The sequence below is a fragment of the Salarias fasciatus genome, chromosome 22, assembly GCF_902148845.1.
Source record: "Salarias fasciatus chromosome 22, fSalaFa1.1, whole genome shotgun sequence".
NCBI lineage: Eukaryota > Metazoa > Chordata > Actinopteri > Blenniiformes > Blenniidae > Salarias > Salarias fasciatus.
The window spans coordinates 10788355-10812703 of record NC_043765.1 but is presented as its reverse complement, the minus strand read 5'-3'; the positions used below and the strand labels follow the sequence as shown (position 1 = coordinate 10812703).

The window sequence follows — 24349 nt, the reverse complement described above, 5'->3', positions numbered from 1 at the left end:
GACCACTGGGAATGGCTTACACAACAATGCAGACGGGGCCGTCGGTCGTGCCGTGCGTTGGTCCGCAGACATAGTTGCATTGTATTTGCATTGGCATGACTTTATCGTTGGATCTCTCTCCCTCCAGCTGTAGCGTCGGAATCCGAACATTCTTCACTAAGCTGCCGTGTTTCTCAAAGAGACGCGCCGCTTATATTATGAGCCTGCAGAGCTGTGTATACTGCTGCTGGAAATAATGCGTTTTAATGTGAGGAGCCGCTATAAACGCCTTCATTTTGATTACAGAAATGGCCTAAAGCATTACGGTGACAGGTTTTAGTGAGTTCTTTACCTCCATAACACATGAAAATAGTGAAAGAGCTTTTTATGGAGCTTGGATTGCTTTAGCATTAATTCAGGCCTTAAAAGAATACTCCGAAGATTTTGGACCCACGCCCTATCCCTATCATTTGCAAAGTGAGATAAGCTCATAAATACCTTTTTTGTTTCTGTTCGTCCAGTGCCTGGCTAACAGCTGTTAGCATCGTAGTTAGCTTAGCTCAACTACGGCAGGTGAAGAGGAGACAGAGCCAGACTGAGAAAGTGGACAAAATACTCCTTCCAGTGGTCCAGGGGACGGCGTATTAGCACGCGAAGTAAATCCGAATGGTTATAAAACTTTTTAAAAGACGTGTTTTCTTTTCAGTCCCTTAAAATAGCGTTTTGACACACACACATCTGCACAAGCATAGTGCGCTGCGGAAGGATATACCAGGCGCACAGCGGCTGAGTCTATGCTTCTACTGCTGTGCTCCGGTATATCCTTTCGCGGAGCACTGCGCATGCGCAGGTCTGTGTGGATCAAAACATTATTTTAAGGGATTGAAAAGAAAACACGTCTTTTAAAAAGTTTTATAACCATTCGGATTTACTTCGCGTGCTAATACGCCGTCCCCTGGACCACTGGAAGGAGTATTTTTTCCACTTTCTCAGTCTGGCTCTGTCTCCACTTCACCTGCCGTAGTTGAGCTAAGCTAACTACGATGCTAACAGCTGGGAGCCAGGCACTGGACTAACGGACACAAAAAAAGGTATTTATGAGCTTATCTCACTTGTAAATGATCGGGATAGGGCGTGGGTCCAAAATCTTCGGAGTATTCCTTTAAGACTGGTCACTCCTGTTCGCTGGACGACCCCATTCAAATCTCCAACTGAAGGGAAACCTGCCTGTATCCTCAGTATCCATTATGTAGCATGAGCATTACCTTCTATTTATAACACCAGTTCCTGAAATGTGTGTTTCCAGAATTTATTAGAAGAGAAATACTTATTAATCTCACGGGAAAATTGTTAATGTCACAGATAATCGAGCGTCTCCCTTCATCTAACTGATCTAAGTTCAGCTGAACTTCATCAGCGAATCAATTTGTTCCACACAGTGCTGATAGTTCACCTCGTGTGTCACGGACACGCTGCAGTGATACAGTTCTGTGCACATTTCAGTACAGGTTTTACTTTTCCAAGTATCTTTTCTTTCACTGTGCACACTGTATTCAGTACCATCAGTGTTAGAAAAGTGTTTGTACAAGCTTCTCAATCACACATATAAAGTCTTTAACTGTTTTGCTTCATGATCCTCAATAGAAGTTGAATATTTTTTGATTTTCTTTTAAACAGAAAGTCAGCCACGGAGTTCAGAGTCTCAGTGTTGGAGAGGCAGAGGCCCTGGATCAGGGTGTCACATATCGGAGACATGTCAGAAGGAAAGACGGGTCCCGTGGTGAATCTTATTAAGCCCTTTAAGTGAAGCCCGGCTGCTCTCGTGTTTTTTAGTGACAGGAGTTTAGCTGGACAAGAAGTCATTTCCCACGCAAACGGCAGTGTTGCGCCATGCGGTTCAGTCGAGTTCCCCGGGCTTTCACAAGGATTGGGTCAGGTCTCGTCTGTCATCGCCGGGATAACAAGTTTGCTTTGGCACTCTGACCGTGGCAGAAACGCTGCTCCTGCTTTCATTCGAGGCCAGAGACGACATTACGAACATCGGGGACGGCGGGGAGCCCCGGCGGTTACGAAGACTCCGTGTGCCGTCTGCTGAAGTAGCTTCAAGCGAGACAGTGACGCCTTTGCAGTTCTGAGCTTGATGCTCTTTAACTCTCTCTGACCTCCCTGTGGGTGGATGCAAGAATAAAGAAAAAAAAAATGGCTGTGAAAAAGGCCATTTCTTCATCATGGTGTATCTGTGGGTCAGCAGTGTTTAGTGTGAAGTAAGAAAAATGTTGGATTCCTTGTAATAACTCTGCGGTATGTCAGTATGGGGTGCACCTCTCCACATTCTCCTCAGCATCTTTGTGTCTTTCAGCCATCCTGGGGTTTTCAAGCATGATGGTCACATCTGCAGGAGGGACATAAGCTCTGCACTGCTGCCCGACACTGGAAACACCGTCATGGTTCTAACATCAGTATTTCAAGTTATCTGAACTAGAAAACATAAATGAAATCTCTCAGAGCTGGAGATTTGCTCCTCATTCCGGCCTCTCCATTGAACTCAGAAGATGTCCTCCAGTCCCCTGCTCTCCTCCTGACTGTCCTCTGGTTCACGTCCTCTCAGGGCGCTGTTAGGTCCAGCCTGATCAGATGTTTGGAAGCCTCAGAAGTGATGATCGTATCGGGCCAACGTGACGTCTCTGCATTGTGCCCAGAGAACCTGAGCTGCTTCCTCAGGTCGGCTCGCAGGTCAGCTATCTGCTGAGGAGACGCTCCAGTGCAGCGGCAGGGAGAGTGCTAGTTGCACTAGTTGCATTTTCACCATTATCGTGTGAATGGACACCCAGAACGTGGCGGAAATGTTCTGTTTTCGCTTGAAAACATTGTGTAAAGGAGGCCACGGAGAGTTGCTGGGCTTGGCAGCATGCCGGAGACAGATTGCACAAGGAAGCGGACACGATGGAAGTCTGCTTGTGCGATGTTGGACCAGTTTGCCCCTTGCTTCCAGTCCAACCACCCCGGTGACTCAGTCTTCCTCCACACCTCTTCCTGGAGTTGATGGTGTCTCTTTGTGTGAAGTAACTCAAACAATCCCTACCAGCTGCTGTGCTGCCAACCAAGGCTTTCTTCCTCAAACGAGCGCGTCATTCAAACAAAAGTGGCAAAATTGTCATTTCTTCTGTTGCTTATGCATTTTGGCTGGATTAAAAAAGTCCCCAAACGTTCATGTGTTTCATTGGAAGATCTAACTCGTTGTCAACCGTGGCCGTGTCACGAAAACTAATTTGAGCCTAAAGCATTGAGTCACACACTCTCTATTTGTGACTCTCCTACCTCCCCCTTTGTCTGGGGTCAGCTGATGTGCTTCTGCACGCAACGGTCTGCTGACCCACTGCAATCAGACAAGGTGCATGTACATGCAAGAGTGTCTGTGGTGTGTAAAGATGGCAGGGAAAGCTCGCTCGCCAGAGTAAGCCTATAATGAGAGGCTGCGTAAGCCCTGTTGTAGCAGAGACACTAGGTCACGGTAAATTCTCGCTCAGATCATCACACCCGACTGTAAATGGAAATTTAATCCCTCACCTGAGAAGAATTTGGCTCGCTTCAGGTCTCCCTGTGAATATTTTAGCTTGTCGTGTGTGAAGATTTGTGATACTTTTGAATGTTTGCCAAGCGGCGTGTTTGTTTTACCAGCGTCGTCATGCAGTTTCCAAACTTTTAAGGAAACGTGAAAAGTTTCTGTGATAACAGGGAGTTTTCAGATGTGCCGAGTAGATACTGTTCATGAATATTTTGTGTTTCTTGAGTACAACTAGCATGAAGCCGTCTGTAAAATCATGGATTTATCCATAAACGCGGCCAGACTTATTCTTTGTGTTATTCATCAACATCAATGTGGTCAAATGATGCTGCAGACAGTCCTTCCAGTGCTGGATGGTGATAACAGTATTTCTTGTTTCTAGATAAAAGTCGATCTTTGTCTAGGAAATAAATCATTGAGGAGTCTGTCGTGCCAAATCCGGTTCAGTGAAAAACACCAGGTAAGGATCATTCATTGACGAGATGAACTCCCGCATGACTTCGTTTGATCGAACTTGAAACCGATCAGCACACGTGAAGGGATTCCTCGAAGCGAACAGCCGATTCCTCGAAGCGAGTAGCCGGTGTGAGGCACCTCAGTCAACGGTCTGTCCACGTGTGTGTGTGTGTGTGTGTGTGTGTGAGGCCGGGTCGCGGGGAGGCGAGCCACTCAGCGAGGCTTTGCGATGGCGCTCCAGTGAGGTGAACTTGAGTTTGGCCTGTCTGCGGAGCTAATCAGCTCTGTCTGGCCTGAAACCCAACCGCTCACACACATGAAAGACGGACGACGCAGGAACAGACGGGGTGGGAGCTCTCAAACGCTGACATTAGGGATGGGCGTGTGACTCCAGGCAGCCTTCACCACACAGCCAGCTGTCATTCAACGGTTTGCTTCCACTTAAGTTTACACTTTACATTCTCATAGATTATCCCACATTCTTAATGCACAAATTACAACATCATTATGAGTATTATTATCTCTTTCTTAAATCTAAATGGTTTAAAACGGTTAAATTTGGCTTTACTCAGGAGTTTATAGATACACTCTGAATGTCGTCATTGTCTGAAGTATTCACTATTATAGACTTTAATGCAAATACAGTTTCTGAATGAATCAAGATCAAGATTGCTTTTCACTCTGCAGGTCATGTATGTGTGTGTGTGTGTGTGTGTGTGTGTGTGTGTGTGTGTGTTTGTGAATAGCTTGATAGGTTTAGAGGCCCGTAAACCTCCCGGTCAAGTGGGCCTGACCCTGATGCAGATTATTGTCTTTGACCCCTGACCTGTTCATGCCTGTGTGAGTGTGAGTCTGAGTGTGCACGTGCACGTGCACATGCGTGCGTGACCCTTCAGTTTAAAATGTTGCGACTCTTTGCCAGGGCGTGTTTCTGTATGCATCGGAGAATACACAAAGCCCCCCCCCCCCGAATGTTTCCACCTCCTCTCCCTCATCGGGTGGACGGAGAGGAAGGAAGAGGGAAGTGAGGGAGGTTAAAAAATAATATCGAGTTCATCATGGAAGGTGAAGCTAATTGAGAGATGTACAATCTTGGATTTCAATCTAATTGTGAAGATTTTTCTAGGGTTTAAGTTGTTTAAATAGGACATTAAATAGAAAACACAGGAACACATTTTTCCTCTGAGGAAAAGTAAAAATTGCGTTGCACGTCACACAAGTCAGCGAGCCTTTTCTTTCTGCAGCCACCGTGTGTGTCACACGTGCTCGTCACATTTCTGAACATACAACATCCATGTGTGAGGGGATGTAGATATCCAGTATTTATATCCTGTGTGCAGGCTGGCTGGTCCCCAGATGGCGGCCGAACTGCAAGCGTGGAGCTGGAGGAAAAGTCGAGCAGAAAAGAGTGAAGGGGGGGAAGAACCCCCCCCAAAAAACTGCTGGTGCTGTTCTTAGTTTACATTTCATCTTCCTCTTACGTGCACGCGTCTGTGTGTGCGTGCGCGCTCACGTAGTTCTCTTGCACTCTGTATTAGGGGCCAGCTGGGCCGGCCTGTGTTCTACACATGAGCCTGATTATGACTCAGTATTGCATTACTTACATTCCTCCATCGCTCTCCCCTCTTCTCTCTTTCTGCGCCCTCCCCGTCTTCTCTCGCTCTTCCCCCTTTTGCTCGCTCCCTCGCCGTCTACCTCCGCCGAGGCGCGGCAGATTTGCTGAGCAACCACCCCTCCCTCCCTCCCTCCCTCCTCCTCCACCTACCCCTCCCTTGACCCCCTAAGCAAAGCCCAAATGCCTGGCACGTGATCCGTACGGCTCCTGCTCAAATCACTCCACTGCCTCTTTCTTTTTTTTTTTTTTTTTTTTTGAAAACTTTCATCCGACTTCTGTGCAAACCTCGCAGCCGTCAGTGTGTGTTACACATGTTGCTCTGGTCCTAACACTCCTGCACAGTATTTCACGTACAGCTGAAGAGGAGGAGGAGCAGGAGGAGGAAGAGGGAGGGGGCCGAAATTGAGACCATCGTGCAGCTCTGAGAAAATGTCAGTATGAGAACGAGAGATGTGTATAGATGTGGATTTAGTGATTTTTGCTTGTTTTGAGTGTAGTGGAGGAGGGTGTGTGTGTGTGTGTGTGTGTACGTGTGTGTGTGTGTGTGTGTGTGTGATGAAAGGACTGAAATACAACCCTGAAGATAAGAGTGCAGCGTACGTGACAGGTAGCGGCTCACCGTTCAAAAAATCCCACACTGTGTTAATCCAGTGTGAGGAGGAGGAGGAGGGGTGTGTGTGTGTGTGTGTGTGTGTGTGTGTGTGTGTGGGGGGGGGGGGGGTGCTGGTGCTGGTGGGAGCGAGGGAGGCAGCAGAGCAGCGACTGCTCATACCACTCCTCGCAGCTCAGCACCAGAAGAAGGGGCAGGCTGTCCCTCGGTCTTTCTCTCCGTCTCTCCCTCGCTCTCTCGTCCTTTTTCCTCTGTCACTTCCTCCTCCTCCTCCTCCTCCTCCTCCTTCCCCTCTCTCTCTCTTACCTCTTCTTGCATTCGCCTTGCTGATCTGTCCCTCCCTACTTCCTCCCCTCCCCTCTCTCTTCCTGACTTCCTCTCCTCTCTCCCCTCCCTCTCTCTCTCTCTCTCTCTCCCTCTCTCCCTCTCTCTCTCTCTCTGTCCCTGTGTGTCACTGGAGAGCGTCTCAGTGTGAAAATGCCATCCTGCTCTCCAGACTGTTGCCTCTTACAGGCTGTGGAGGTAAGAGACTTCAGCGGGTTTCTTTTTTGGACGCCTGTCGTGAGCCGTGTGTCTGTGAATGCGTTTGTGTGTGTGTGTGTGTGTGTGTGTGTGAGTACATGCATGTGTGTGTCTTTCTCAGTTTGCAGTGATGAGGATTTTTTTTTTTCTTTTTGCATTTTTTTCCCCCCAATGTTTCTGAAACTTTTCTCAACCAAAACCGAAGCGTCACAGCCGTAGTTCTTCGGCCGGGGGGTTTGCAGGCAGAGAAGAGGTCGTTTTCTGGCTCCACGGAGGCAAAAATTGCTGTGACGTTGTTTCTGGTTGCACTGGGAGTCCTTTTTTTTTTTTTTTTTTTTTTTTTTCGTGTCGATGGCTGGTCCTACTGATGTTTTGTGTCTTTTCTAGGTCGCTGTTCTATTTTTTTCACATCTTCTTTTTCTCAGTTTTTCTCTCTTTTTTGTAATGTGTGTGCGCGAATTGCGACTTTTGTGGCGCCATTGTCCGACCCCGATTCACCGTGCCACCCCTTCATCCCCTCGCCCATCACCACCTCTGTGCCTCGCTCCGTGTCATTTTCAACAGTTGCTCGCCGGTTGGTTTTCAGCAGATCTCCGCCGCCGGCCGGAGATGTTCGTATGTGGGTGTGTGAGAATGCGCCGCACCGACATGCTCTCGCACATGTCATTTTTCTGTGATGTTTGCATGGTGATCGCAGTTTTTCCTTCTGGCGGTTTTCAGGTTAGAGTTGTGTTGCGCTGCTGGAGTGAACTCTCTGGGTTGTGTGTATGTGTGTGAGTGTGCGAGTGCATCTGCTCGTACCGTGGTGTGAAGCAGCTGGTCTGTGGTTATCTCTGCAGCGGCGCACTCAAAGAAGGCAAAATTAGACCTGGTTTAAGTGTCGCTTTGGGGAACTCGGCAGAAGAGAGTCCAAAATGGCGCAAAGAGTGGGGAGTCGCTCCGGCGTTGAACTCTGGGTGCCGATCATCTTTAACGGCGAGACCCAATGCGTAGGGTAACGCCGTGGTGTTTCTCGCCGCCCCGCGGTTGACCCCAACGGGAACGCCACATTGTGAGTTTCCATTGCTAAGATTGGTCGAGCTGTGGACAAAAGGGCTGAACTGGAAGCGAAAAGGGGCTTGGCCAACCTTTCCTGGACGTCACCCTTCTTCATTCTCTCCCTTTTTTTTTTTTTCTAAGTGCGTCTCATGTTGGCGTGACAGATTAATGTGAGCAGGACTTTTTGAAGGGTGGTCTTCACAGAGGTGATGGAGGTAAAGTTCACCTCCGCACCGTGCCACAACCTTCCCCCCTTCCCCGGGAAACGGTGACCTGCCTGTCCGTGGCTCCCATTTGTCCGCCCCACGTCATCCTTCTCGTGTGTGTGTGTGTGTCGTTCTCTTTTTTCAGATAGTCAAAGTGTGGAGCGAGGATGGAGCCGGGAAAGTGGTGGAGATTCCCGCCGACATGACGGCCAGAGATGTGTGCCAGCTGCTGGTCTACAAGAGCCACTGTCTGGACGACAACGCCTGGACGCTGGTGGAGCACCACCCCATCCTCGGCCTTGGTGAGAACGCGGCGTGCGCGGTGTGAAATTCACTTCTGCACATCTATTTTTATGCATTATGTGTTTGCATGGATTTCAAGGTGTATTTTAAAATAATTGGGGGGGAAAAAAAACCCCACTTTTTTTGTGGTTGCTCTTCATGCACGTCACAATACGGGAGTTGCACTGAGCAGGTCGTACCTTCCAACGCTGCAGTGTGTGTTCGGGAGTGCATGTCCTCCTGCAGGTGTGTGCCAGGCTTGTGTTTATACGTCTGCGTCTCTCTGCATGGGTGGAGATCGCTCCCCGCTGTGTGCCCTCAGTGTGTATGTTCACTTGAGCATGGCACGAGTTGCCTGTGTGCCTATACGGCGCAGGAGGGAGGTGTGGTGCTTGTAGGATTAAGCATTTTCCATGTTCTGCTCACATGCCCGTTCCCTCCCAAATCATTTGCTCAGGGGGGGAAAAAGGAGAAAGAAGTGGAGCGGTGCAGGACTCGTGCTTTTGCTTCCTCACTTTTTTCTGTAACCCCTCCTTTTTGAAGATTTATTTATTTCTTTTTTTTCTCTCTCTCTTCTCTGGGTCTGTCTTTGTCCTCTGTGAGGCTTTCCTTTGCTCCCCGAGTCGTATTTTTAGAGTCAAAGGATCGCTTTGTGCTTTCCTGCTTGATCTGCGTTGCTGGAAAAAAGTGCAGTGGAGAGATGGAATGTGAGGTGAGGAGAGGGAGGGAGAGCGAGAGAGAGAGAGAGAGAGAGAGAGAGAGAGAGAGAGAGAGAGAGAGAGAGAGAGAGAGAGAGAGATGAAGGGAGAGAGAAAGGCAGAGAAAGAGACGGGGGGCAGTTAGGAGGGGGCTGTGTGGGGCGGAGAGGGCGGAAAGGCCTGGACTGAAGCGTCATACCAGAGCCGCCGGCAGCCAATGGCGTGTTTCCGTCGGACGAGCCCCTAACCATCCTGGCCAATCAATCTTTTCTTAACCTTCCACAGGAAATTCCCCTGCCTGTAGCCAGCCAGCACACACACACACACACACACACACACACACACACACACACAGTCCAGACATTTCCACCCCCAAAAGTGCGGCCAGAATAGTTTTTTTTTTCTTTTTTTTTTTTAGAAAAACCAGTGACTACAGTTTCACCAAAATCCGCGCGTGGGTGTGTAAGTGTGTATTTGTGTGTGTGTGTGTGTGTTTTGGGGCTTGATGAAACAAGTCCTGTGTATAAATCTCAGAGGTATAATCCTGGTTGCTATCATTTCACGTGTGTGTCCGCGCAGAACTGGAACATCCTGCCGCTATCGGTTTCTAATCTGCTTCACTCGGAGATCGTAAGCCTTCGAGTTGGAGAAAGACGAGAACACAACACACACACACACACACACAGTGACACAGTAATTTGGCCGGTGCGGTGCACGGTGAGCAGGTTAGGCCTGTGCGAGCTCTTAATGTGCGGTTGTGTGTTTGTCTGTGGCTTGTACTTTGCTTATGGCTTCGCTGCTCTCAGCAATCAGCCTAAATACATGACATCATCTTCCTGCAATGCCCCCCCCCTCCTCTTCCTCCTCCTCCTCCCCCCGCTCCATCTCATAGCACTTCTCCTCCCCACCTTCACCTCCTCCCTCCCTGCCTCACAGTGCTCCTTTTTCACAGCCCTTCCTTATTTAACCTCTTTCCTCCCTCGCTCGTCTCTTGGTAACGGGCGATTTTTCTTGCTGTGTCATTGTACAGCCGGTGATCTGCTGGTAAATACAGAGGTGAAAACTCCCCGATGTGGCCATTTGAATACAAAAGAAAGGCAATCACAACAAAGGTCAGCTCTGCTCACCAAATTGTTAATAGACATTAGGGGCAGAGGACCCAAAATGTCAGTATTTGAAAGAAGAACCTGATTTTATTGTCCGTACAGACTGACAAATACTCTTAAACTAAAGTCCACAAAGGAACTGCAGCACCAACGGGCAGAGACACAACACTGACACACACATGCAGCAAACAGACAGATCAGCAACCAGAATGCACAAGGACAGCCCCTTCATAAAGCCGAGGCGCCAGGTGAGGACAATCACGAAATCAGGCACAGGTGACGGCAATCAGACCCGAGTAGCGGGAGCCACGGAGCCTGAATATCACCTGAAACACACAAAACAAAACATGAATCTTTAAACAAATACAAATGAGGCATTATGTCAGCAGTGCTGATATGCTTATAGATCAATAATTTACACATTTTCAACTGTTAATTGTCTATTTTAAGGCTTTTTTTGACAGTCTTCGGATGTGCTGACCTTCATGAGACCTATGCTTAAATATTTTGCACTACACATTATTTAAATATGTAATAATTTCTCAAACTTAATTTTTTTATTGACATTCAAGATGCGTTCTAATAATGCCCAGCAATAAAGATGGAAAACATCTGACCGTATTTACACGAAGTTTCAAAGTTTTGTTGTGTTTTGGGGATCTGTTTACTGTTAGCCACTAAAAATGTGAATCTTCTCAAATGAAAACACAAAAATGATGCCTTTTCACTAGAAATGTCGCGTAAATGACGTCTTGACTGCTTCAGTACTGCCCGTATCGTCCCATAACAAACTGAAAACGGGTCAAATGGTTGTAAGATGTTGCAGTAATGTCACAGATTTCAGAGAGCTGCACAGTTTCTGTCCCGGTTTTGTCGGGAGTTGTTGTTTCCTGCGGGTAGAGGACACTGTTCAAAACAGGAAACAAGGTCCTCTGGTGACAAGGACATTTCTAAATATGCTACCAGTATTAAACATAGAAGGTGGAAAAAAGCGGGGATGGCATGCAGAAGAGCTGCTTGTTATGCTGCAGAGCCCCTCAGATGGTCTAAAAACGGAGCCGTGAGCGGGAGAAGCTGCACCTCTTTGGACTGTGTTTTATTTTTAAGTGTATTTCTTGCTGAAATCCAAATGTGTGTGAGATTTAAAACTGGGTCCTCTGCAGACGGCATCCCTGAAGTCCCGTCTAAAGATAACTAAAGTCGGTCGTGTGTGTGTGTGTGTGTGTGTGTGTGTGTGTGTGTGTGTGTGTGCGTGTGTGTGTGTGTGTGTGTGTGTCCTCTTCCAGAGAGGTGTCTGGAGGACCACGAGCTCGTGGTTCAAGTTCAGGCCTCCATGAGCAGCGACAGTAAATTCCTCTTCAGGAAGAACTATGCCAAATATGAATTCTTCAGGAACCCCCTGGTGAGTCCCGCACATCCCTGAAATCACATCTCTGTGACTGGCTCAGCTTTATCACGCACGCACGCACACACACACACACACACACACACACACACACACACACACACACACACACACACACACTGTGAATACTATTTGCCTCGACCTGACCATAACCTCACTCTGCAGCAGAACCAGAACATGTAACATATACACACTCAGGCTTCAAGGTTCATTGCATTGATTTACAATAATTTCCTGCAGAATTACAGAAAACAGTCAGCGAGAAACACACACGGGTTTCTTAACCATCAAAACCAAGCACCGATCCCTGAACCTGATGGTGGACTTAGCCCAAGTTCAACATTTAAACCGGAGCCTAATAGAAAAACAAGAACACACACAGACACACACACTTCAGCAACACTCTGGAAAAAGTTTTGCCCTTGATATTAACTGAAGTTGCTTCATCTCTGGGAGTTGTTATTTCATAATCCGTCAGCTGTTTGGAGACAGGGAGGTTTATCTGCGTTTTCACTGTGGAGTCTTTGTGCAGCTTGTGGTTTGATGTCCTGATCGTTTTATTGTAATATGAGCACAAATTGTTTCGCGTTGTGAATCATTCATGTGATACAGACAGCTGTTTCGCCGTGATATGTACAGAGTGCGGGATTGCAATATGAACTTGTTGGGAAATTAAATCAAGCTCGATGTCACTGGAAAATTAATGTAACCGCACCCAGACTTTGTTTTGTTTTTTTCTTTCTTTTTCAGTTTTATAAAGTAGTTGATGACATAAAGCAGAACTTTAAATAGAACTGATAATTAAACAGAACTGATTCTTAATCAAGCTCACTGGATAAAAGCTGTGATGTTTAGAAGTTACCCTGGATTTGTTAATACACATCTTGAGTGGTAGAAATAGAGCCGTAATCAACTTTAAATTGAAACTTTGAAGCTTTTATTATGTGATGTAAAAGTCTATATTTCTCACAAAACCAAACAATTACATCATAAAATATGTGGGCTGGACTGCAGCCTCTTTCAGGACGGCTGTGGCCCACGAACCTTATGTTTGACGCCGCTGTTGAAGAGATATTTTTGTTTGGAGCAAACGACCAAAGTATTTTCCTGCCCTCAGTGTAGCCGCCTGAAAGTAACGAATATTAATAATACATGTCAGTATGATCAAGCTCTGAAAAAGTTCTGAATAATGTTTTTTCTTTGAACAGGCTAATTTGGAAACTATTCTGTGTTTTTGACATTTCTCACTGGAAGTAAAGCAGCGGGACAAAACCACTTCAGAATCACAACTGACAACAATAACTAACGCTAACCCCAAAAACTGCTCCACATCCGTCGTCTTCATATAAAATATACATGATATCCGAAGCTGCAGCGACCTGCCCGTGCCGCCGTCTGTCGGTGCGGACCCTTGCGTGCCGGCCGGGCGCAGGGTGACATTACCGCCGCGGTGATTTAGGTGTGTGTCGGAGCCAGCAGGTGACCTCAGCTCTGTGGTAATGAGCACAGTAAAACGGCAGAGTGCCGGCCGCCGCCTGTCAATCACGCTAAGAGTGGCGCTGCCGGCTGAAGGGGATTACGTCAGCGGGGTGAGCTCATACTGCATCTCCTCCTGTGCTGGAGTGCCCTCTCTCTCCGAGCTCTCGTCCTCACACACACACACACACACACACACACACACACACACACACACACACACACATTTGCTGCATAGAGAAACACTACCCCACTCTCTCTCGTGCCTCTCTCCTCTTTCTTTGTCCCCTCTCTCCTCGCTCACTGTCGGCCTCGCTCTGTGTTTTTCCATGCAGAACTTTTTTCCGGAGCAGATGGTGGCGTGGTGTCAGGAGTCCGACGGCTCCATCCCTCAGTCGCAGCTGCTGCAGGTGAGGCCGTGACTCAAGCGGAGGGAAGCACGCGTTCCAGGGTGGCGAAGACAGGATGCATTACCTCATGCGTTGCCTCAGCCTCCGTTTAAAATCCCGTCTGCGGAGCGAGCTGCCCTCTGCAGACAGGAAGCAGGAAAATGTTCACTCTGTGGATGCTCATTTCCATCCGTGCGTCTTATAATCCCCCTCATTACTTCACCTTGAAATCCAGACGCTCATAACACCGTGTACTTTCCAGAGACGCAGACGGTCGTGTTGTATTCTTTTCCACTCATTAAGACCTCGCCGTGTGCTTTCTGCAGAACTTCTTGAACTCCAGCAGCTGCCCGGAGATCCAGGGCTACGTGCACGTGAAGGAGCCCGGACGCAAGTCCTGGAAGAAGCTCTACATGTTCCTGCGGCGTTCAGGTCTCTATTACTCCACGAAAGGAACCTCCAAGGTGATCAGTTGCTCCCCGTGTCTCCCAACGGTTAGCCGGCTCGTCACCCGCTTGTCTCCGTTTTAACACTTGTTTTCTCGGTCTCCTCGTGCACAGGAGCCCCGTCACCTGCAGCTGCTGTCAGATCTGGAGGACAGCAACATCTTCACCGTCATCACGGGCAAAAAGCTTCACAACGCCCCCACGGACTACCAGTTCTGCATCAAGGTAACTCCGAGGGCTTAGATCAAGCAGAAATCCAGATCCTCAAAGGATCTGTTCAGCGCTGGTGCGTTTGTTGTTATTTCGACGTGTCCTCTGTGTGTTCGGCAGCCCAGTAAAGCGAGGAGTGACTGTAAGGAGGTGAAGATGCTGTGTGCCGAGGACGAGCAGAGCAGGACCTGCTGGATGACGGCCTTCAGACTGCTCAAGGTGAGTCCTCCGCCTGCGGGAGCGACGCCGGTATCTGTCTGCTCGTTGCCTGTGTTTATGTCACACTAACGGATGAATCGTCTGTACTCGGCAGTACGGGATCGTCCTGTATCAGAGCTACAACGGCCCCCATCAGAGGAAGTCCAACCTCTCGCCTTTCTCTGCTCCCGTGGTGAGTGTCCCCTCGCTGCAGCCACGCCGGCCTCTCCAATCCAGGCTTAATGCACGCCATGCCAACCGCACACAGTCTCAATGCCACCAGCTGCTGGAAAAAGCTTCAGTTCCACCGAGTTGCATTGTATTCATTCATTCATTCATTCTGTGTCGAGTTTGCGTTTACTTTTTAATCCAGAAATTGTATATTTCAGAAAAAAAAAATCAACACAAAAAATATTTCATTCAGAGATTGACACAGTCACAGTGAGGGAATTAGAATTAATTCAATAATTAGTCTCAGAATTAAAGGTTAAAACAGAGTGACTGTCCTGGAAGGCTCGCACTGGGTGCTTCATTCAAAAAGAAACGTGAGTAACTTGAGAAGTGGAGCCAGAAAGCAAAGAGACGCCTTTGTGGATTGACTAAAGTGGGTCTGTGTACAGACAGGATTTGTCATGCTCCACTGAGTGTGTCTGGCTTGTTTGACCTCTGACCCCTGTCTGCCACCCCCTCCCCTCCCCTCTCCTCCCCTCCCTTCCCCCCTCCTCCTCCTCCTCCTCCTCCTTCACAGAGGAGCGTCTCTGAGAACTCCCTGGTGGCCATGGACTTCTCGGGCCGGACCGGCCGCGTCATCGACAACCCGGTGGAGGCCCAGAGCGCCGCCCTGGAGGAGGGGCAGACCTGGAGGGTGAGGCACGAGCAGAAACAGCAGAACACCAGCGCCACACCTTCGAGCTGCAGCATTTCATCAAAATTTACACCTTATTTTGATCCGTGTAGCTCTTACTATAACTAGATACATAGTTATTTATCCTGATACAAGTAAACAGCAGATATTCTTTCTACTTCTGTGGTGTTGTCATGTCTGCAAATATTAATTGAGCATTATTCTACAGTTGAAGCAACGTGAGCTTTTCTATTTAAAGAGTTTTAACATCATGGAAGGTGATTTTCCCCCCTTGATTTTGTGCCGCCCCCTGGTGGCCAGGGCATCTTTAGCATTTGCAGATATTTCCTAAAGAGCCAGTAAAGTTTATTCCTCAGGTTTCAGCATTTCCAACTCAGCTGTGCCTTTAGAAGAGTTTAAAAAGTTGAGTTTCACCACATCTAATAAAGCCGGTGTGTCCCACAGAAAAGAGGTCAGCGTATGAATGTCCTGGGGAGTCCCAGCCCTCTGCATCCGTCCTCTCTGAACACAGGTACTGCTGCACTCAGATCAACACACGCCGTCTATAAAAGATCAACTTTCACTCAGAAATTTCTTCTTTTTTCTTTTTTTTTTTTTTATTCAGTAATCCACAGGACGCAAGTGTGGTTTCATGGTCGCATAATGCGGGAGGAGGCCCACAAGATGATCATGCAGCAAGGCCAAGTAGACGGGTGAGGGGAGAGGTCAAAGGTTACCTCACTGTCTGAAACTCTGAAACTCACTCTTTCACCATTCAAAGCAGTTTTGGTCGTATTGATGAGCGATCAGTTTCTTCATACGTCATTTAAAATGTGGAAATGCTTCAAGATAGGAGCACGACGTCAAACTAGAGAGACATGAAACAGCTGTAGCCTTCATATGAAACCAACATGCCAATGTTTGATGAAATTGCCTCAATACCAGAGCTGTTTTTCCTGTTAATACTGATATATACAGTTTGGAAGAAAATTATTTGAACCCCTGCTGATTTTGTAAGAAACAAAAAGAAACAAATTGATTATGAGTGATTGAGTGTGTAAAAGATCTCTGTGCTATATTGAATTTCATTCTTTTAATTTCTCATTGTGTTTTTCTGTGTCAGACTATTCCTGTTGCGGGACAGTCAGAGTAATCCGAAGGCGTTTGTGCTCACCTTGTGCCATCACCAGAAGATCAAGCACTTCCAGATCCTCCCGGTTAGTATCTTTATTTAATATCCTTCGTTTAACTTCATTTTGCTTTATTAGATTCTATTTATAGATGGAGATTATACCAGGAAAGATTCATAGGTCGCTGGGATGTAGTTTTCATGTTGTGCCACTAGTGAGCGCTGCTGTCTGTGTTTGTAATGAAACCACGCACAGATTCCTGCAGAGAACAATGTGTGATCAGCATTAGAGACGGCAGGTTCAGACGGAGAAGTTAGATTACTGTTAAATACTTCAGAGTCGGAAGACAAAAGGTCGTGTTTTCAGTCTTTCTGAATCTCTCTCGTCTCTCCGCCTCCGGCCGCAGTGCGAGGAGGACGGCCAGGTCTTCTTCAGCCTCGACGACGGCGCCACCAAGTTCACCGACCTGATCCACCTGGTGGAGTTCTACCAGCTCAACAGAGGCGTGCTGCCCTGCAAGCTCAAACACCCGTGCACCGCCGTGGCCTTGTGACACTCCACCCGCGCCGACAGCGCCCTCTTTTTTTGCACACCCCACCCCCTAAACTCCCGGTGCCGGGGCGGGGGGAGGAGGTCCGGCCGCCCCCCGGCCCCGCTCCTGACCCGTTTCCACGGAGACGGGATGGCTCGACGCTACACGCTGCCCGTCTTTCAGACTCCACCCCTCATCCCGTCACCCCCCCCCCCATTCTCCAGGCCTGATAAGCTGTGGTGCCTGCCCCCCTCCCTCCCTCCCTCCCCTCCCCTCCCCCCTCCTCGGCGGGCAGGGAGCGCCACCCTCTGACTTCCTCATCGATCATCAGGGATGGACGGGAACCTTTCTGGGTCCTATCAAACTCGATCCAGGAGTTTTCTCAACCTGTGCAGTCCAGTCTGGATAAGCTGACACCCTGCCACCCCGCCCCACTCCCCCCCCCCCCCCCCCCCCCTCCATCGCCGCCACCACACCCGCCCTTTCCGGTGTGACCCCCCCCCCCATCCTGCCTGCACACAAGCTTAGAGAGACGCCGACGCGGCCGAAGGAAAGCGACGCGGTGGCCGAGAGGACGGAGGAATGTGTTCCAGGAAGGCCGCCGCCGGCCTCTCTGGCAGAGTTTGATTACTTGATGTCATTTTAATGCTGTTTTATTACTGTTGATTCAATGCAGAACTAGTTTTGCACTCGCGGGCGGAACAGACGACGGCTTTCCAGCTCAAGACGAAGCTGTCCTCCTCTTCCTCCCGAATCCGATGGGATTAGAGCGGCGGTGGGCGCCCGAGGAGCCGCCGCTGCCGCCGCCGCCGGCCTTTCAGAAACGTCTCGGACCTTTTTGTGTAGCTCGCACGGACAAGATGGCACTACGGAGGAAACGTGTTCCTGAACCAGCGTTGTGAAGAGTGCGAGGAAGAGGAGGAAGACTCCCCCCCCCCCCCCCCCCCAGCTTTTCACTCAGCATATTTTGTTGCATCAGTGAATTTTGTTCTTGAATGTCTTTTTTTTTTTGTTGTTGTTTTATCTGAGCTCGTCGCTTGCACACGTTTAATCTTCCCGATCGGTTGGAGCTGTCACGTTCGCATCCTGACCACTTTTCCTTCAAACCAAGCAACAAAAGCACTCTCATGACTTTGTTTTTTTTTTTCTTCTTCTTAATTTTATTTTAAAATATGGAATTTGAACAAAAATGACTTGAAATGTGAACTCGGTCAACGGTCGAACGAGCTTCACTCGCCTTAAGTGAAAAGAATCGTGAGCCTTGTGTATGAAATTGAAGCTATGTTAAAATGCACATACAAGTTACACACTTGAGATTTCTGGGCGGTTGGATTAACATCGGGGTTGATTGTACAAAGAGTCCATCTGAGGATAATCTGGGGTTAATCTCATCTGCTTTCTTGTCACAACATCCAAACTCTTAAAACTACATCACGGATCTGGATGGAAGCAATCATTTGTGCAGGTTCAGTTTCTGATTCGCTATTTGATCTCGAGTTTTACTGTTTAATCCCTCATAATCTGAACTCAAGACAGTGGTGTCCATCTTCTCATCCGACGCTCAGCAAGGAAGCAAATTGTCTTTTTTTTCTCTCTCTCTCTCTCTCTCTCTCTCGCCACCCTGAGTCCAGTCAGAGGCTCGTCCCTCCTTTCTTCACCGCGGCCAGATTATTTTTAGGTGGAAGCAAATCACTGCTGGAAATGATAAGTGGCTGTAGGTTTTAAGCCATGGTGACGGACATCGTGTGAGAGCGACGCTGCCTTAAAACGGGATGCGTCCTCGGTTTCAGTCAGATCTGGAGCGACACCACAGAGTCTGGTTCAGGAGTGGAAGCTGTAGCAGAGTTAGAACCGATGAACCCCAAAAAGATCACTTCTGCTTTCTCACGTGCAAACTAAAACCCAGGCGGAGGGAGAGCGAGTTTTCTTGATTCTATCCACAACGAGCCGCAGCCGCCACCAATCCACAAATCTCTCTGGCACGTTGGCACCACCGATCAGGCCTTTCTCTCCAGGGATCGGATAATGCTTGAACCCCCCCGACCTTCCTCCCACCTGTGTCCAGCCTGTAATAAGCTATGACCCCCAGTGGTGAACGTGTGTGTGCGTGCGTGCGTGCGTGTGTATATGCGTGTGTGCTTGTGGCCAGACTGTTATTCGATTTGGGTTTTTTTTCCCCCTCACTCTTCAGGATGGTTAACTCTGCTGGTGTTTATTCTGAAGGTTGGGCAGGACCGTGCGGCTGGAGGGCATCCCAGCATCCCCCCCCCTCCATTTTTTTTAATCACTGTGCTACAATGCAATCCTTTACACATGTCCGACGATATGAGTAATACCAGTATCCTTTGTTTTCTGAGTATGTGAAGCTGTGAGAAGATGTAGATCTAACACTGTACCTAGGTCACAGATCACTATGTATGGGCTGTTATGCTTTTGCTCATAACTCCATGTTAAAAACAAAAAAAAATGAAGAATGATTTATTTTTTTGTCCGTATTTTCATCATTTGATTGTGTGTATGTTGACATTACTGTGTATTTTCTTTGGTTTGCCACAAATTTATATAAATATATATCTATATTCCACAGTATATACAGTATTAAATTAATTTTTTTTGAAGAGATCAAACTGGAGTTTTGGCAAATAGACATGAGAACTTTTTAAATTTTGAGAAAACATACACATACACACAGTGGGGGATCTTAATGGATAGCACACACACTTCGCCCCGTGGGGATATTCTAGCAGCTTTACTGCACCTCTCAACACAAGCAGTGCAATTATCCACCGTAGCTCCAGAGGATTGTGCGTTTGTTTTGGTTTTTTTAAAGGTGCAAAAACTTTGTGTTTCTTAACCGAGTCGAGGTGCCTCTCTCTCTAAACAAGGACGTCCGGTTTGGTGGCTTCACCCTGCGGGATGAGTTCTAGTGTTTGGTTGAAGTCGTCATAAGCTGAAGTCAAATAAAACCTTTCAGGGAAAGAAAAAAAAAAATCAGATGAACCATCTTTTTTTTTGTTTTGTTTTACTTGCTCGTAATCCTCACTGTGCTTCGCTTCATTCTGTCTGTACGGCTCCTGGATCTACATTGTATCCTGTTCAGGTATTTTTGTACAAATAAGGGACTGATATATTCTCTGTTTATTGGAAATTAGAATAAAAGACAACATTGCTATAAACCAAATGTGGCTGCCGATACTAATTTGTTATGTTCTCCACTTCTCATAATGTTTTTAGGGTTTATGGTTTTTTTTTTTTTATCATTAATGCAGGCAGGGGTCATCAGGGGTTCACCAGAAAGCTTCCTTTTCTTATAAAAGCTGGTAAAGAAATAAATGTTTATGTCAAAACACTTTCCGTAAAACAAATAATTCATGAAAGCAGCTATCAGAAAACTCTCTGGGAGTTTTGTGAGAAGTAAACACCACTTTTATTTCCTTTTTTCTTCTCGTTTCCTCATAAAAAGCCTTTTCTGAAGCAGTAACGTCAGTAGATCAGCTGAATCACAGCGCCATCTGCTGGGCAAACAATAATTTTCATTATATCTGCCAAGCAGGAGTGTCGAACACATTTCACTTCAGGGGCCACAAACAGTCCAGTTTCATCTTCAGTGGGCCGGACTGATAAAAGATTAAATAATGACAATATCTCGCGTTTAAATGAAAAAGTGTCTCGCTGGCAGAGAGCAGAAGCCTGTCAGACTGTGAGCAAACACTTTGCCTTACGTGGACAACGGACGAGGTTTTCTGGCAAAACCCAGACCGAGCGGACAGGAAAACCACTAAAATGCGGTCAAGGTACAATTTTTAAGGTCTTCTCAGTGTCATACAGAAGCTCCTGATGTTTCTTGTTTAATAAAGTCTTCTAATCTTCTTGTGTTACGTTTGTTTACAGCGGAGTGTGGAGCTCCGTGTCTTCTTCTGGTTTTAGTATTTCTGCGGCAGAGCTACATAGCGACAGAGTGACAGCGCCGCCTAAAGGTCTGTTGTATGAACTACATCGTTCTGACTCATGACGTCCTGTGGACGCAGACTCACTTAAACCCGAAATTATTCAAATTTTGGCTGAAAGTTACTTTTATTCAACCAAAAAATTTTTTTGAAATTGTATTTACCAGAAATAATACAGGTATTTTCCGAAAGTTAAAAATTTATTTAGGTTTTTGGAAAAGAAATCGAATGATATGAAGACTTTTCCATAGTTATGTTTTTTTCGAAGCTGCTAAATATGTTTTTCCATTTAACCATTTGTCAAATTGTAAATTTTCACTACAATTAAATTAAATTAGCCCAAATAATAATAATAAAAAAAACCAAAAGACAGAAACACAACAGACAGAAAATGTCAAACAGGCCTTGTGTCTTCATTATGTTTAATTTCCAAATAACTGATGGCAAAATGAGATTATTTACAGGAGATAATATGTATGGTCTGTACAAAGAAATATACATGCAAAGATAAAAAACATAAAACAAAGCAGGAAACAAACATAACAACAACAAAAAAAGACAAAACAATGAGAAAAGAACCTAAACTGAGGTAATCCAGTTCAAGTTTCCTTGTTTTTCACGGCCTGTGCACACCTTTAGAAATAAATATAAAGGTACTGATGAAACCCCTGACTGGATTAAAGTCTTTAAACTCCTATAGCGTCGCTTTAAAGTGAACTATTCAGAGTAAGAACCGACGGTTAGTTTTCAGCATCGCCCGTTAGGAGAAGAAACATTTTGGCAACGAGTTATCTGTACATAAGATCTGAACACTTATTTATCAGAGAAAACCCGGCGTCCGCCTCGGGGTTCTTTCACCGACGTAAACAATCATTTCACATGCGCTCAGATTTCCTAACTCGAGTGAAACAGTCACAACGAAACAGTTTTTATTTCTTTTTCCTTTTTTTTTATAAGTACTATAAAGCTAAAGCAACTTTGGTGTACCAATACTACAGAGGCATACAGTACAAAAAGTGTTAAATTATTATTATTTTGATCAAACTGTAATGATTGTGTGAGCTCTCATTAACACTCCACCATCCAAGAAACACAAACTACCAGCAGTGCTTGCAGTACCAAGTACATGCTTCTTTTTTTTCTCTACATTTATTACAGTTACAACAGATGTCTTCATAAATAGTTGCATAAAATGTTAAAGCCGCAACATTGCACATGATAATCAAACGTAACATACAATGAGTGCATTTACAGTAAATCGTCTTCCTCTGCCAACGATCCACGCTCCTCTGAAGAAACAAGGCAGAAGTCATATATATATATATGTATATATATATATGTATATATATATAATTTTTTTTTTTTTTTTTACAAAGTAAGGCTTGAACATTTCATATCTGCAACTTTTGTTCTAGGAAAAGCAAATGATGGATGTCAATTGTTCCTTCTCAGATTGGACAGTGCAGCGTTTCTTACTCGCCACGTGGTTCTCGTACGGTTACTTACTTCATGTAAGCGCAGCCATCGAAACAAAAAAAAACCCAAAAGTTAAAAAAAAAAAGAAACCTAAAGAAACAAAGCTCTGATGTGGAGATGTTCGCTCACTGTCTCTCACAGAGTTTGGAGTCTCTCTTTCTTCTTGGAAATGTCGATTCTCCCTCCTGTACGTTGTCTCTGTTAAGAAAGGGCAGCTTCTCTCCCACGTGAGTGAGTGATAGCTTGAGTGGAAAAGAGAGTGTGTGTGTGTGTGTGTGTGTGTGTGTGTGTGTGTGTGTGTGTGTGTGAGCACATCGCTTCCGACGTGTCGAGGCTCAATCGAGCAGCTCCTCTGATCGGCTTCAGGAAAATAACTTACCTCTTTTTTTTTTTTTCTTTTTTTTTTATGTTTAATTAACTACAAAATCTGTTGAGTTGAAACCAGCAAGCAGCAGCAGCAGCAGCAGACGAAGGCGTCCGTCAATTCATGTGATTGGTGACCGAGAGGACCACGAGGTCGGAGGAGGAGGAGGAGGAGGAGGAGGGGCAGGCGTGGCGCTCACACCCGCGGCTGGAGGCGACTCTGGATGAAGCCGCTGACCCCTCCGATGGGCCGGGCGTCCGTCTGGTGCTTCCTGCGGTCGATGAAGGAGATGAGGCGGGCGGTGTCCAGGCAGCCCTCAGCCCGGGCGTCGCCCTGGCCGGCCTGCAGCCACGGCTCCTGGAGGCAGAGTCCCGCCGGCGGCCTCATGCCCGGGTCGGTCCGCAGCAGCAGGCACACGAAGTCTCGCGCCGCCTGGCTGACGCCCTGGAAGTAATCCCGCGGGAAGCTGAAGTCCAGCCGGCAGATGTTCAGGCACGTCTCCTCCGCGCTCTCATCCAGGAAGGGGGAGGCGCCGCTCAGCAGCACGTAGGTCACCACGCCCAGGCTCCACAGGTCGGAGGTCGGCGACACCGGCTCGCCCAGGACCAGCTCCGGGGAGGCGAACTCGGGGCTGCCCAGCAGGGGGTGCACGTAGTGGGCGCTGTTCAGCTGGACGGCGTCGCCGAAGTCCGTGAGCTTGACCAGCGGCTGTCCGCTGGCGGAGTGGGAGACCAGCAGGTTCTCAGGCTGGGGGGAGAACCGGGAGAAGGGCTGGTTATCCGATCGGTCCCAAAACACTGAACATCGGGAGCGTCAAACACATCCTGGGACCACACTCCGCCCGGTCCACCCTGAGAAGGTCGAACCGGTGAACGCTAGCTTCCTGTCAGATCTGCTCTCAGTGCCATGTCAACGACTTTTAAAAAAAATTTGATTCCAAACCAACGTTTTCAGAGGGCATTTTTTGGTCTTCGGACCTTATGTTTGACAACCCTGTTTTACATTGTTCATCACATTTCTAAATAGAGTAGGCAGCTATGAAGGGTTACCCCACTCCCACGATCCACAGTTAATCAGATAAAGTTCAATCTGACCCATAACTCTACATTTCCTCATTATATCCACATTCTTCATCCCACACTGAGCCTCTGCCGGCCTCCATGACTCCATATGTATCAAATCAGCGGCAGAACAGTAAAGCGAAACCATCTGGGTTCTTACTTTGACGTCCAAATGTACGATTCTGCAGCTGTGTAAGTACTGTAAAGCTTCTAAGACGTTCTGTAGGTAGTTGGCCACTTTCTCCTCCGTCAGGTTCCCCCAGCTCACGATGTAGTCCAGCAGGCGGCCTTGATCGGCCCTGAAGCACAGAAAAGAAAGAAAACAAGTGAAGTATCTGGTGGTGAGTCGACGGCGAGGCATGCCGCGGCGAGCGCTCACATCTCCAGGACCAGGGCGTAGCAGCCGGGGGTCTCGTACGTGTCCAGCAGGCCCACTATGTGCGGGTGCTGCAGCCGCTGCAGCAGGCTGAGCTCCTGCGTCACGCGGTCTCTCCTCATCAGCTTCTTGTTGACCTGCTTGACCGCTACCGTGCGTTTGGTGCTGCGGTGGTCGCAGCGCTTGACGACGGAAAAGCGACCCCTGGAGGGGAGGGGGGAGGGGCAGGGGGGGTCAGGACCCGTTGGGAGAGTTTAAACGTGGTGGGTGTGTCTGTGTGAAAGCGCTACCTTCCCAGCTCCGCCACTTCGGCGTAGTGAGCGTCGAAGTTGTCCTTCCAGCTCACCCTGACTCCGTCGGTGGACACGGCTGAAGACAGACGGAGACAAACGCTCAGCACAAACCGATTCTACCAATT

General features: G+C 47.5%; 2 protein-coding genes across 7 annotated transcripts in view; one reads left to right on the top strand and one right to left on the bottom strand.

The window, feature by feature from the left end:
- The window catches only part of LOC115409442 (growth factor receptor-bound protein 10-like), a 36056-nt gene extending 16366 nt beyond the window's left edge, over positions 1-19690 (top strand). Inside the window, exons 1-13 of one of the 2 annotated variants that reach the window (XM_030120638.1) lie at positions 6651-6747; positions 8137-8293; positions 11364-11479; positions 13294-13368; positions 13674-13811; positions 13908-14018; positions 14124-14222; positions 14317-14394; positions 14950-15066; positions 15511-15577; positions 15671-15758; positions 16169-16262; positions 16582-19690. In XM_030120638.1, coding sequence (XP_029976498.1) covers positions 6703-6747; positions 8137-8293; positions 11364-11479; positions 13294-13368; positions 13674-13811; positions 13908-14018; positions 14124-14222; positions 14317-14394; positions 14950-15066; positions 15511-15577; positions 15671-15758; positions 16169-16262; positions 16582-16728 — 1332 coding nt within the window. In that variant the 5' untranslated portion in view covers positions 6651-6702 and the 3' untranslated portion in view covers positions 16729-19690. Of the gene's footprint in view, positions 1-6650; positions 6748-8136; positions 8294-11363; positions 11480-13293; positions 13369-13673; positions 13812-13907; positions 14019-14123; positions 14223-14316; positions 14395-14949; positions 15067-15510; positions 15578-15670; positions 15759-16168; positions 16263-16581 lie in introns of those variants that run through there. The other variant, XM_030120637.1, reaches the window with a different exon arrangement.
- Positions 19691-22471: 2781 nt separating this feature from the next.
- The window catches only part of LOC115409440 (triple functional domain protein), a 66272-nt gene continuing 64394 nt past the window's right edge, over positions 22472-24349 (bottom strand). For all 5 annotated transcript variants that reach the window (XM_030120633.1, XM_030120629.1, XM_030120630.1 and 2 more), the window contains 4 exons: positions 24222-24300; positions 23935-24135; positions 23716-23854; positions 22472-23241 (listed from right to left, as the gene is read on the bottom strand). In XM_030120633.1, the coding sequence (XP_029976493.1) occupies positions 22690-23241; positions 23716-23854; positions 23935-24135; positions 24222-24300 (971 nt within the window). In that variant the 3' untranslated portion in view covers positions 22472-22689. The remainder of the gene's footprint in view (positions 23242-23715; positions 23855-23934; positions 24136-24221; positions 24301-24349) is intronic.